The following is a 14,458-nucleotide window of genomic DNA, read 5'->3' as shown; positions in this document are numbered from 1 at the left end:
ATAAATATATGAAAAAATGTTCAACATCACTGGTCATTTGAGAGATGCAGATGAAAACAACACTGAGATTCCCCCTTACCCCAGAAAGAATGGCTGCTATCAAGAAATCAACCAATAACAAATGCTGGTGGGGCTGTGGGGAGAAAGGAACCCTTCTCCATTGTTGGTGGGAGTGCAGACTGGTGCAACCACTGTGGAAATCAGTATGGAGCTACCTCAAAGAACTAGGGCTAGAGGTCCCATTTGACCCAGCTATTCCCCTGCTGGGTAACTTCCCAAAAGAATTAAAAGAATCATACCACAGCAATATATGTGCACCCATGTTTACAGTGGCACAGTTTGTAATAGCTAAAGCTTGGAAGCAGTCCAAGTGCCCATCAACTGGAACTGGATAAAGATGTGGTTTTTTTATAAAATGCAGTACTATTCAGTCATAAAGAACGAGAAACTAGAGACATTTATAGCTAAATGGATGCATATTGAGGCTGTACTCTTAAGTGAAATAAATAGGACACACGTGTAAATACCAAATAGTTTCTCTAGTGTGGGAAACTTAAAGTGTAAATAAGGATTAAAATGATTAAAACGAATAATTGATAATTTGAAATAGGAAAAGGTCCAAAGGTGTAGAGGTGGTGGGAGGGGATGGGGAAAGGAAAGAAGGGAAAGAAAAAATTATGAGAAAAGAAAAAAGTGGAAACAAAGTCTATGTAAATAGGGAAGGGTGGAGGGGGTGAAGGGCACACAGGTAATGGGGAAAAAATAACCAAGATACATCATGTACAGGTACAAGCACCCAGTGATAAATGTAAATGTATTGTATATCTAAAATGTACCAATAAAAGAATTTAAGGGAAAAAAAGAAAAGAAACTACAGAAGAACTAAATAAATAGAAACATAAACCTTGCTGATTGAAATGAGTTAAAGTGTTAACTCCCCTTCAATTCATCTATAGCTTCAAAATAATCCCAATCTAAATCATAGCATGCATATTTATAGAATTTGAAAATCCAATGCTAAATTCATAGGAAAATGCAAAACCCCTAAAAATAGACTTGAAAAGCATCTTTGAAATGAAACTTTAAAAAAGAAGAAAAAGTTGGAGAGCTAACAGCACTCAGGAGACTTCTTGTGTGTGCCTCCTAAACATTACTTGCATTTTGTGTACATTTTATTTTTTTATTTTAATTTTTATTTTTTTGGTACTGGGGATCAAACTCGGGACCTTGTGCTTGTGAGGCAGGCACAGGAACCACTGAGCTAAATCCCCGGCCCCCTTTACTTGCATTTTGAACAGTGAATGAGTACTATTTTTTCCAAAAAATAAAAAATGATAATTAAAAAAAAAATAAGAAAATGTAACATAAGTTTCTTCTTGATAAAATAAAGTCATATAACTTTTCTGAGAAAAAATAAATAAAAATGGGCTTTTTAATATTCTCTACATGCTTTTTATTTATTTATTTTGGTTGTACTGGGAATTTAGTCTAAGACCTTTGCACTGAGCTACATCATCCACAGCTCTTTTTATTTTATTTATTTTACTTTTTTGGTACTGGAGATAGAACTTAGGACCTCACTCTTGCCAAGCAGGCACTGTGCAGCTGAACTAAATCCCCAGCCCTTTTTTATTTTTTTAAAAACTTATTTTTTGGTACTGGGGATCAAACTCAGGACCTTGCACCTGCAAGGCAGGCATGGCACCACTGAGCTAAGTCCCTGGCTTTGTTTTTAATTTTGAGACAGGTCTTGCTAAGTTGCCCAGCCCCGACTCAATCCTGTGATCCTCCTGCCTCTCACCCTCCCAGAATTCTTAGATTACAGTCCTGTACTACCACACCCCCAGTGTTTATTTTTTGAGACAGGGTCTCACCATGTAGTCTTTGCTGACCTTGATCTTGTGATCCTATTTAAAGCATGTGTCACTATCCTTGGCCACTTTTTGGTGGGGGGGTAACCAGGGATTGAACTTGGGACCTTGCGCTTTCGAGGCAGGTGGCAGAACCACTAAGCTAAATCCCCGGCCTGCCTTTTTTTTTTTTTTTTTTTTTTTTTTTTAAGGCAGAGTCTTGTTGTATAACCCTGGTTGGGCTTGGACCCAGTGGTCCCTCCTGCCTCAGCCTCCTAGATGCTGGGATTACAGACATGTGCCACAATGTCTGGCAATCTGGCTTTTAAAATTTTTTAAGTAAAAAGCTTTACATGTGAAACCTAGGCTTTTTGGGATGTGATGGTGAAGAGTCTTACATAGACTTCAGGAATCCGCAGGTATCTGTGTAGCTCTGGCCATTTTATTTTATATTTCTGAGTGTGTTTTGTTTTCATTCCTTAAAGGGATGTGGGAGGTCTGCTTCAGTTAAATATGTAAAATCCCCTGTAGTTACAAAATGCCCAGTAATAGTAGTGATAGTAGTATATTTACCCTCTGTTCCACATAAAATGATTTTTTTCAGATGGGAAAAGGAAGAAAAATGAAGATTGGAAATAAAGAACTTTGAGATAGCCTAAGAATTCTAACACTGGGTTAGGATGTAGCTCAGTGGTAGAGCACTTGCCTTGCATGTGAGAGATCGTGGGCTCAATCTCTAGCATTACACACACAAAAAAAGAATTTGAATAATTAGAAGATGGCAATGAAGTCACTTGTTTGTAGCTCATTTTCTCTTTTATGCTGTTAATACTTTTTGTACAATCCCTTGGTTCAATTTATTTTGTGTGTGTGTTATAGATCATTGGTGGTGGTGTCTGTTGCTGCTTCCTCTCTTGCTGCTTTTTTTTCTGATAAAACTTTATGCATGTATGTATGTGTGTATGTATGCATGCATGTGTGTAGGTGATGTACGTGTGTGTGTGTGTCTGTGTCTGTATAAATGGTGCTGGAGATTGAACCCAGGGCCTTGTGCATACACTAAGGAAGTGCTTTGGCTCTAAACTATGCTTTCAGCCCCAGATAAAATGTAAAAGGTCATCTGATGATCTAAAAATGACTCACATTTGCAGTGGAAAGAGTAGCAGTTTGGCCCAGATGGTGGTGCATGCCTGTAATTTCAGCTACTTGGGAGGCAGGAGGATTGCAAGTTCAAGGCCAGCCTGGACAACTTACTGAGATCCTGTCTCAAAATTGAAAGTGAAAAGCACTGAGAATGTAGCTCTTTGAAGCTGGGGATTTCTGGAGTCCATGTAAGACTCTTCACCATCATGTCCCAAACAGCCCAGGTTTCACTTGTAAAGCTTTTTGTTTTAACAAAAATCCCCTGTGTCCAAAAAAAGAATGACAATTTGTGACACCTGTAAGGTGGCACACACCTGTAATCCCAGCTACTTAGGAGGTTGAGGCAAGAGGATTGGGAATACGGGGCCAACCTGGGCAGTTTAGTGAGACTCTCTCTAAAAAGAAAAAAAGTGCCAGTACTTGAGAGTAGTGACATTTTGTACCGTCTTCCATATCTTATTTAAACAGCCCTTGTGAATAAAGCTTCTCATTCCGTTGTTTACCTCAGTGGTGGTTATTAATACTTGGAGACCTTTGAGCTTCACCAGAAGGGTGCTTCTGGCTTCTGGTGGGTGGAGACCAGAGATGCTGCTGAATCTCCTCCAGTGTCCAGCATAGTTCCCTGAATGTCAGTAGTGGCAGGGTTGAGAAACCATGATTTATCTCTGAATGACTTCCTAGTTAGAAGCAGTTACAAGTTCCTGGCTTTAAGTTAAATATAGGTCTTTGCTTTACATGTTGCCTATTTGTTCAGATACCTATCCTCTGGGCTGGGGATGCAGCTCAGTGGCAGAGCACTGGCCTAGAGTGCACAGGGTCCTGGGTTTTATTTCCAGCACTGCAAACCAAAACAAAACCAAAAATAGTGTCCCCAGATACGGGCTTTAGGAGTCGGCTTCACATACTGAAGAACTATAATCCACAACTAATTATTTTGTAGTGTAACCATCATGTAGCATTCTGACAGTGTTTGCAGTGGTTTTTAGAGATGGAGTGATTTTTATGTGACGAGCAGAGCCCCGTTATCCTACCCAGGCATGATAATATAGTGTTGTTTCTGTTTTCCCATCCAGTTGTTTCTGAGTGATGCCTGAAAGTTTCTGTTCCTCTGTTAAGGGAGGTGATTATTATGTGCCAATCTCTTGTCTGTTTCCTGTTAATATCACCTGAATGGGAGGAATCCTTACAGATCCTCAGTAGAACTACACTTTGTTCATCCAGCAGTCATTTGTCTGTGACTATGTGCCAGGTCCTTGTTCCATGCTCTATCCTTAAGGGATTACCTTGTGTTTTTCTTTATCAATTCTTGAATATTAGGGCACCTGCCCAGGAGGAGGAGCTATTTATTATATGCAGAGAGGCCAAGGGCTCCTGAATCCTTCATGCACATTCTGAAGGTTTGAAATATGCTTGCTGAAGAATGAGGAGATTGTGTTGAAATCATTTGTTTTTCATACAGTCCGTGAAGCAAGTAGCAGTGTTTTGCTTAGGGTAGATTGTCTTTAAAATCTAGGCACGACAGGGCGATTAAGTTGTGTGATATACATGCCACCACCTCTCTGTGAAGGATGTGATTACTATGCACTGTGACATGGACTCATAAAAATGTAAGAAAGGATAGAGGCTGTTCAGGGGCTTTGGTAATTTAGTGATGAGACGCATAGGATGTTCACGCTTGTAAGTGGAGAGCTTTCTCTGGTGTTCACCTGTCTCTCACCATTAAGTTCTGTATAGGATGCAGCTGCATGCAACACCTGTATACACAGGTACTGGAAGCAGCTTTCCCTTCGTGTTTCTGGTTTCAGCTGTTCACAAGTTTCCCTACAGAGCCATGGCTACGTTGTTTTATTGATCATTCCTGAGGTCTATGGGCTTATTGTAAGTGTATCTATGAAAAAAATGACATGCTTCAATGGGGATTGGGAATTTGGGGTCAATCTAGATCTTTTTAACTGTACCTCTCATGATATAAAGTCTGTTCTTTGCCTTTAGAAAAACTACTTGGATTGGGAGTTGGCTTACTGGTAGAATGCATGCTTGAGGCCCTGGTTTTGTTCCCTAGCACCACAACCTTCTCACCCCTCCTTGTGCTTTCGAGGCAGGTGGTGGAACCACTGAGCTAAATCCCCAGCCCTTTGTTTTGTTTTTTGAGACAGGGTCTCGATATGTAGTCCAGCCAGGCCTCGAATTTGTGGCAATCCTCCTGCCTCAGCCTCCTGAGTGCTGAGATTATAGGCATGTGCCATCACACCTGGGAAAAATAGATTTTTTTTTTCGGTCCTGGGGATCAAACTTGGGACCTTGTGCTTGCAAGGCAGGCAGCAGCACCACTGAAGCTAAATCCCCGGTCCTTAATAAGAGTTTTGAAAATTGATTCCTGGTACCCCCCCCAAAAAAACCAGACTCTTATCAAGTATGAAAAAGTTGAAGAGCTGGGTGTAGTGGTCAGCATGGCTAGACAGGAGGATCACTGTTAATTCAAGACCAGCCTGAGCTACATAGCAAAACTCTCTCCAAAAAAAAAGATTTTCTTTTTTCTTTTCTTTTGTTTTTTGGACAGGGTCTCACTCTGTTGTTCAGACTGGCCTTGAATTCACTATGAAGTCTAGGCTGGCCTCTTCTGCCTCAGCCTCATGAGTTCTGGGATTACAGGGATGCACTACCACACCCGGCTTAAAAAAAAACAGTTGAGAAAGAAAAATTTTCAAACAAAAAAAGGAAATTTTTTCCTGTTCATTTTTACTTTTTGTAATTTCCAAATTTTCTCTTTCTCATAATCATAAAGAAAGGGTTACTTACTGAAAAAAAGACCTGAAACCTTGAGTGTAATACATGACCACAATAAAAGTTTTATTTGGGAATGTTCGTTTGTCTGAAGAGATTAGCTGTTCTCTGCCTGTATAATACCAGAAAAAGAAATGGTATTACTTATTTCTGGCTAGGCTGAAGACTTCCAAGTGATGTAGCTAGCAAGATTAAAATATACAGGGTTTTCCAGGGTACTTTTGCTTTCAGAAATAGCCCTTTCTAGATTAGGATTCTAAATGTTTTAGAGAAACCACTTGACAGCTCTAGAATTGAATGACAATCTTTTTTTCTTTAGCCACCTAAAGCACCATTTTCTTTCTTTCTTTTTTCTTTTTTAAAGAAAAGTTTATTGAAACTAATATCCATGCTCTTGTAAATTCACTGTCTTAAAGGCTGGTACATTGCTTGTTAGCAAGAAAGCATTTTCTTTCTTAGTTGACATCAGGCTAGGGAAGTGCTAGCCTTAGAAATGATTTTTGCAAAAAAATCAGGAGGGGAAACTTGTGTTTTGAATGGAACTTCTAGAACTATTTGAACATGGCAACTAGTGAGAACTCTTAATTTTTGTCATGTTGCCCTTTTAATGGTCCGAGTATGATAAAAGCCCGTATCACAATCTGTGGCACTGGGGTATAGCTCAGTGGTAGAGCTCTTGTCTTACATGCATGAGGCCCTGGGTTCCATCCCCAGCACAAGGAAGACAACAAAAACCAAAGAAAGTTATGGTAGTAGTTATGGCTAAGCATGACCTACTAGGATGGCTACAATTGAAAACAAAGTGGAACAGAAAATAACAAGTGCTGTGTTGTGGGTGGGAATGTAAGAAGGTGCAGCTGTTGTGGAAATCAGATTGCTGGTGTCTCAAAAGATTAAACACAAAACTACGATATGACCTAGAAATTTTGCTAAGTACATGTCCAAAAAGCACTGGAAGCCAGGCCTGGAAGAGAGATTTGTACATCTATGTTCATAGCAGTGTTCTTCTCAGCCAGGGGCAAAGCAACCCAAGTATCCCTCATCAATTGAACAGATCAAATGTGGCATATGCATACATTGGGACTTTAGGCTTTGAAGGAATTAAATTGTAATATGTGCTGCATCACAGATGGACCTTGAAAACATTATGCTTAGTGAAATAGGCCAGGGACAGGAGGACAAACATAGGATTCCACTTATATTAGGCAAATTCACACAAATAGAAAGTAGACATCCTGGTGGAAAGGTGAAAAAGCTGTTCAAAGGGGATAGTGATCTTGCTGGGGATGATGAAAAGTTTTAGGTGTAGACAGTGGTGATGTTCACACAACAGTGTGATTGTTACAATATCACTGAATCGTACACTTTCAAATAGTATAAGTGATAAAGATTATGATAGATTTTACCACAATGAAAAAAATTGCTGAGTACTGTTTTAAGTGCTGTTCAGGTTTTTTTTAGTACCAGGTATCAAACTCGGGTCCTTGCACTTGTGAGGCAGGTGGCGGAACCACTGAGCTAAATCCCCGGCCCCTACTCAGGTTTTAGTGTCTATAATGAGTAATGTGGTTTGTGAGCTGAAGGAAAGGAGAGATGTTACTTTGGCTTGCTGCTGCTCAGAATCTCTTTTCAAAATGCAATTTCGTGGTATCTTATGTCAGTAACTTAGTGTGTGAATTGTCATCTGTTTTTTTGTCTTTTATTTTTATTAGTACGTGTTTATAGTACATAATGGTTACATTCATTGTGGGGTATTAGTGCAGGTACATAACACAGCTTAATTCTTTTTCTGCCTTTTTATTTTTTATTTTTTAATTTTTTATTTTGGTACCGGGGATTGAACTCGGGACCTTGCGCTTTTGAGGCAGGCACTGGAACCACTAAGCTAAATCCCTGGCTGTGCCTTTTTTAAAAAATGTTATTTTATTGGTACATTTTAGTGTACAATATAATGACATTCATCATTGAAAATTTGCACCTTTACATAATCTCTCTTGGTTCTTATTTTTCCCCCTGCCCTCCCTCCAATCCCTCCATCCCTTCCTATTTACAAAGACTTTGTTTCCATTTTTTCATTTTCTCATATGAATTCTATTCTTTTCCTGTCTTGTCATCTTTTTTTTTTTTTAATTTTGAGACAGGGTCTCATTATGTAGCCCAGGTTGACCTCAAACTCTCAGTGATCTCCTGCCTCAGCCTCCCAAGTGCTGGGATTACTGGCATGCACCACCACGTTTGGCTAGTAATCTGTTAATAATCTGTATTTTAGAAGCCTCCATGTGCATGCTCCAGTCTGGAAATCAGTGATCCAGATAATACCCAGGTTACTGTTGTGTTGGTTAGGAGACCATCTAGAAGTGAGTTTGGACTTTCAGGCTTACTTCAAGAAGGGAAGCTCTAGATTTACAGCTTGGATCTAGAGCAAGGTATACGTGAGTCTGATTTGGATAAAACTCCAGGAATCATTTGTCCTGCACAGGAACTGAAGAGGAACAGTGAGGCAGAGTGTTCAAAGGCTAGCATTTGTCCTGATTTCTCTCATCCAAAGAAATAGCAGAGCCTCTGTCCACTTAAGAAATAGAAATGGACCTGGGATGATTCCGTGGTTGAAAAGGAGCATTGGGACACCTGATGTGTGCCCAGATGCCACTCCCTGGGGACAGCCTTGCCTGGTGCAAGTGTTGAATGAAGCAGGACCTGGGCTGTACAGACTCTGCGGGGAAAGCCAGCCAACTTTGACTACGCTGCTCCATGGGGAAGCTTATGTTACTCCAGTGTCGGTTGCCCTGAGAATCTGGACCTAGGAGTTACCGGATTTTATTGTCTGGATTCTGCCAAGCTGCTAGGCCCAGCTCTAATTGGAATTGAAAATGGGGCACTGCAGTGAGGACATTCAGATTGCTGGCAGCATTTCCAGCTCCGTTCTTTTTAGGTTTGCAAATGGCCTTTTAGGTACAATAAACTGGTGTACTGCCACTGTGTTGTGAGCATTGTAGATTTGTTCCTGAGTTTCCCTGCATTTGGAAGTGTTGATCAAGTGGGTTTAAAATGGCAGAAGTCTGAAGAGCAGCCTCTGATGTGTCTGACATTACCTAATTGCAGTCTCCTGGCCAGCTGTGTGTGTCCTTTTTCATTCTTTTTTATTTGGAGTACTGGGATTTGAACCTAGAGCCTTGGTCATGCTAAGCCAGCACTCTGTTGCTGAGTTACATCTACAGCCCTTTAGATTTTTTTTTTTGTACTGGGAATCAAACTCAGGTCCTTGCACTTGTGAGGCAGGCCGCAGAACCACTGAGCTAAATCCCCAGCCCGAGCCCTTTAGATTTTATTTTGAGACAGGGTCTTACTAAATTTCCCAGGATGGCCTCAAATTTGAGATTCTCCTGCCTCAACTTCCTTGGGATTATAGATGTGTTCCACTGCACCCAGCTAGCCTAGTTTTTTTTTTTTTTTTTTTGGTACCAAGGATTGAACTCAGGACCTTGCACTCTTGAGGCAGGTGGTGGCACCACTGAGCTAAATCTCCAGTCCTATTTTTTTTTTTTTTGGTACCAGAGATCGAACTCGGGTCCTTGCGCTTGCGCAGCAGGCGGCAAAACCACTGAGCTAAATCCCCGGCCCTATTGAGAGAGATTTTGGACACACTAAAGAGGGGATTGTGGGTGCTCAAAGGAATGAGGCATACACAGTTGGAAACTGGGGATCTTTTATGTGTTTTGGGAGGTGGAAGTCTGTGGAATTCAATAATCTATAGTCTTAGTCTTTAGTCTTAGTTTTAGAAATCTTAGTCTTAGTGGGTGAATGAGGATGGTCCACCCCTAGTGAGATCTTTTCTATGGAAAATCTCAAATGAGTGGTACCAATTATAGTGTAATCTCAAGCTTCCATTCATCCCTTAGGAAAATATGTAAATCTGGACATTGTGACTTTAATCTTGAGGTCTTGCCTTTTTTTTTTTTTTTTTTTTTTTTTTGAGACAGGGTCTCACTGTGCAGTTCAGGCTGGCCTGGAACTCATGGGAATCCTTCTGCCTCAGCCTCCTGAGTGCTGGGATTATAGTCGTGCACTACCATGCGCCTTGAAGTCTTGCCTTCTTCAGATGAGCCTCCAACCACAGTTTTGATGTGTTCTCTTCTGCACTGACTCCCTCAAGGGCCTAGCCCTGTCTGACTACCTATTAATTTTTATCTAATTTAGCTGCCTATAATAGTGACACATGACTGTAATCCCAGCATTGGGAGGCTGAGGCAGAAGGATCGAAGTTCAATTTGAGGTCAGACTGGGCAATTTAGCAAGGTCCTGTCTCAAAATGAAAAGTAAGCCAGCAGTGATGGTGCACACCTGTAATCATAGCACTCAGGAGTCTGAGGCAGGAGGATTTGAAGTTTAAAGCCAGCCTGAATTACATAGCAAGATCCTGTCTCCAAAAAAAATTTTTTAGGGCTGGGGATTTAGCTCAGTGTTTCTGGCGCCTGCCTCGCAAGTGTAAGGACCTGAGTTCGATACCTGGTACCCCCCCCAAAAAAAAATTAAAAAAAAATTATATATCATAGATGTCTGAAGTTAAGATATTGGCAATTTAATTCCAAGGTATTTTCTCCTGAGACTTAATGATTACCTCTTTTATTGATTTTCTTATCTCATTCCTGGTACTTTTCCCTGTTTTATCTAGGAATTTTTTCTCCCCTATTTTCAATTTTCAGTTCTCATACCATGTTAGCAAGTAAGTTCTTCCTACTGTCTGTGAAGAGCACTCTTGCAGGAGGTGTTGACTCAGAGGAGCGTCCATTGCTGTGCATGTGTTAGCGTGTGGGTACTGTTGTGGAAATGGCCTCTGCTCATGCTGAGGCTTGCATGCCAGTGGAAGCAGATGCCATGTGGGCAGTGCCTACCTGGAAGGTAGTAAAAACCGTCAAGATTGACCTGAGGGTGAATAAGAGGAAGCCCAGATTGGCAGTAGGGAAAGGAGATGAAAGTCCCAGCATGATTTGGAAAACTAACTCCCAGTTTATTGACAGCCATTAGCGTTCCTCCCACCTTTCCCAAAGTCTCAGCCATCAGAAGAGGTAAGAACTGTTATTGGTAAGCATGCAGGCATATACCTGTAATCCTAGCACTTGAGGCTGAGGCAGGAAGGGTCACCATGAGTTAAGGCCAGACTGTGCTACATAGTGAGACCTTGTCTCAAAAAAACAAACTAACAAAAAAAAAAGCACCCCCAAACTGTTATTAAGGTCCTTTCCCAGCCCTGAGTCTGCCAAGTCTTTTCAGTTTCTCCTCCAAGAAAGAGTCTGCAGTTGTCTTCTGGTTATATGGCCCAGCCTGTCATTAGTAGCTGGAATGGTAGCTGCTAGGGAGGGTGACAGACACCCCAGGGGTCCCCACCAAAAGAAAGTTGGGTGGCTTTTCTCCTGCTAATAGGGAGGAACTTCCTGTTTATTGTCCAGATTTTGCTTTTTCCCCCCGTTTCACTTTTGTGTTCTTCTCTTCCCCTTAGCCTCTTGACGTGAATTTTCTCCTATGCCAGCTTAGAGCTGTTTACTTACTTGTGTTCTTGTGGAATCATTTCCTCGTTGTTTCTGGGAGCTCTTTCTTCATCCTCTTTGGCAGCCTTGGTGGAGTGTGGTTTTCAAGCCTGCAGCGAGGTTTCTGCTTGTTTAGTAGACATGTTATTGGCATAGGCCCCCGGAAGGCGAGTGGAGTGCTCCTGTCTTGGGTTAGTGGATCATAAAAACACCTACAGTCCTTTACCCCTTTTAGAGATCACCAACTCATTTCCTTTGACCTTGAAATTAAAACCATCAAATTACTATCATTTGGTGGAATAGTTTAAAATTAAGAGGAAAAAAAGAACAAATATGTTCATAGTTGGACATGGTGGTATAAGACTAATTCTCAGCACTCAGGAAGCTGAGACTGATGGATTCCAAATTGGAGACCAGCCTGGGCTGCATAGTAAGACCCTGTCAAGAAAGAAAGAAAGAAAGGAGGGAGGGAGGGAGGGAGGGAAGGAAGGAAGGAAAAGAAAGAGAGATGGGGGAGAGAAATTCTTAGTATACTTTAAAGATTATATAAAATGGTACCAGGGTACCATTTTTGGTACCGGGGATTGAACTCAGGACCTTGTGCTTCCAAGGCAGGCAGTGGAACCACTGAGCTAAATCCCGGGCCCAAGATTATACAAAATTAATGTTATATATTTTAAATTTATTAATGTAGTCATATGATTCAAACTTAATAAAGTACATGAACAATCAAGGAACGATGGAGTACACCTATATTCCCAGCAACTTGGGAGACTGAGGTGAGAGAAGCACTTGAACCCAGGAGTTCAAATGAGAACCCTGTCTCAAAAATAAATGAAATCAAATGAAAAAAGATACAGGATGAAAATATCCTTTCTCTCAGTATTTTCCAGCCACCCAGTTTCCTCTAAGACAGCCAATGTTGCCAGTTTCTTTCTTTTTTTTTTTTCAGAATTGAATTCAGGACCTTGTGCTTGCCAGGCAGGCGCAGTGCCACTGAGCTACATCCTTGTCCCTCTTGCCAGTTTCTTTTCTTCCTTCCTTCCTTTCTTATTTATATAATTAATAATTATTATTATTATTAATTTTTTTTTTTTGCGGTACTGGGGATTGAGCCCAGAGCCTTCACACAGAGCTATATCCACAGCCCTTTTTTGATTTTTTTATTGTGAGGCAGGGCCTTTTTAAGTCACTAAGTTGCCCAGACTGGGACTGAATTTGCGCTCTTCCTGTCTCACCCTCCCAGAGTGCTGGGATGACAGGATGGGGACACCTGGCTCAGCTGTTAGCAGTTGCCTGTGGAGTCTTTCAGACAAACACTGCCATATATTACCCGATGAGATATCTGTGTTTCTCAAGGATGCTTAGTGGAGTGAAAAGACTACAAGGTGTGAGAAGACTTGGATTCAAATCTCAGAACTTGGTTCTGCCATTTGTTAAGTAGTTAAGTGACTTTGGACCACTCATCTGGGTTCTGTTACATATACTGTGTGCACAGTTCCTCCCCTCGGGTGTCTTCGGTGCTCCACAAATAGACCGTGGTCTCTGGCCTATGTCAGTGCAGAGTCTTGCTCTAACAGTGAACAGGAGCCCATCGCCTTCTTTACTGTAATGTGTGACTAACATTTTCTTGTGTATGGAAGGGAGACATGAGCCACAGGAAATAGAAGGAACATTTGGAAGGGAATACAACAGTTTCTGCTTGTCAGATACAGGAGGCTTCACACTTGGCTAGTGGAGCACTGATAAACCCTGGCCCTTTCCTTCCCTGCAGGAAGTCATTAACACTGAGGGACTTTTCATATTTAATAGCTCAATTAACTCTGATCCTTCAGGGTGCCTGAGGCGAAGACTCTTGTGAGGAGCCTGGCCTGGTCACCTCTGGTTTCCTGCTGTTACCTGCCCAGTGTGATGTTAATCCTTTCCTAGCAGTTAGCTTTCTTCTCTGGTCCTTGCACAATGCTTGATGTAACAGACGAAGAGTCCTAGCTTTGGAACAATTCACGTTTGGTTTCCTCAGGAGAGGAGGTGTTAGGCCTTTCTCCATGGTAATTTGGCCTTAGCATTTCTGACGGGATTTGTAGGGCTTTCAGTTTGGAGTTTATTTGGTCTCTATTAAGTAAAAGAGATTTTCTATCATGTAATACCTGGATATCAGAATAAAGAGTCCTGAAACTATTCATTATCTTTAAAAGGAAGAAGAATTGTGAATACATGTTGTGGAGGGTTTTGTGCTAGGTGTTGTTTAAAGCATTGGTTCTGAGTTCCCAGAATGCTGTTATCCAGATTGCTGAAGGTAGGCCTATTAATGATTATCGGGGTGTGTGTGTGTGTGTGTGTGTGTGTGTGTGTTGAACCTAGGGCTTCCTGTAAGCTTAGACACATACTGTATCAAAGAGATGGGCAGGTGTTCTACTGCTGAGCTACATCCCCAGACTTTTTTTTGAGACAGGGTCTCACTAGTTGCCCAGGCTGGCCTCACATTTGCTAGCTTCCCCTGAGCTGTGATCATAGGCATGTGCCACCATGCCTGTAGTTTATCTTTTGTATTTTTTGTTTTTTTCAGTACTGGGGATCAAACTCAGGACCTTGTGCTTGCAAGGCAGGCGCTGTACCACTGAGCTAAATCCCTGGCCCCTTTTTTTGGTTTATCTTTTGTAAACAAAATACGTTTGCTGTATCCTCTCTGAAGAAACTTGTTATTTAGAATAGAGAAGACTTCATTGGAGAACCATAGGAAGGTAAAAATGCTCATCTACTTGAATATGTGAATTTATGAATCATGAATCATTTTATCAGGAAGTGTGAAGTGTACGATTTCTTACACCTAAGTCCTGGACAAAGGCATCATAAAAAATAGAAGCATTAAAATATATATCCCATCGTTTTTCAGCCTTTTTGAAGGAAAGTATCAAAAATAATAAAAACAAAAGGGAAAAGAACTTTTTTAAAAAAAAAAAAGTTTGGTCTATGGAAATAGAGCAAATAAATAAGGACAGTGAAGGAGAAGTGAGTAAAAATCAGCTGACCACAGCTGGAGGAGACAGGATGTAGATAATGAACCATGAAATGTTAACAGAATTCTTTGCTTGATGAGCTGACAGGCTCTGGTTCCTGGAGTTGTGGGGCCAAAGCCCTACTTCAGAGGTCTGCATG

General features: G+C 41.1%; 1 protein-coding gene across 3 annotated transcripts in view; it reads left to right on the top strand.

Annotated features, from left to right (window-relative positions):
• Positions 1–14,458, top strand: part of Ptpn9 (protein tyrosine phosphatase non-receptor type 9) — a 73,654-nt gene that overhangs the window by 14,687 nt on the left and 44,509 nt on the right. Inside the window, exon 1 of one of the 3 annotated variants that reach the window (XM_021250099.2) lies at positions 13,554–13,598. The exons of the other annotated variants lie outside the window; for them this stretch is intronic. Within the exon in view, the coding sequence (XP_021105758.1) occupies positions 13,575–13,598 (24 nt within the window). The 5' untranslated portion in view covers positions 13,554–13,574. Of the gene's footprint in view, positions 1–13,553; positions 13,599–14,458 lie in introns of those variants that run through there. 3 annotated transcript variants of the gene reach the window in all.

This window comes from Heterocephalus glaber, unplaced genomic scaffold (genome assembly GCF_053883595.1).
Source record: "Heterocephalus glaber isolate CG9 unplaced genomic scaffold, H.glaber_assembly_v1.0 deba00001140, whole genome shotgun sequence".
Lineage (NCBI taxonomy): Eukaryota > Metazoa > Chordata > Mammalia > Rodentia > Bathyergidae > Heterocephalus > Heterocephalus glaber.
The sequence above is the reverse complement of the archived record's forward strand: the minus strand, read 5'-3'. Positions and strand labels throughout refer to the sequence as shown.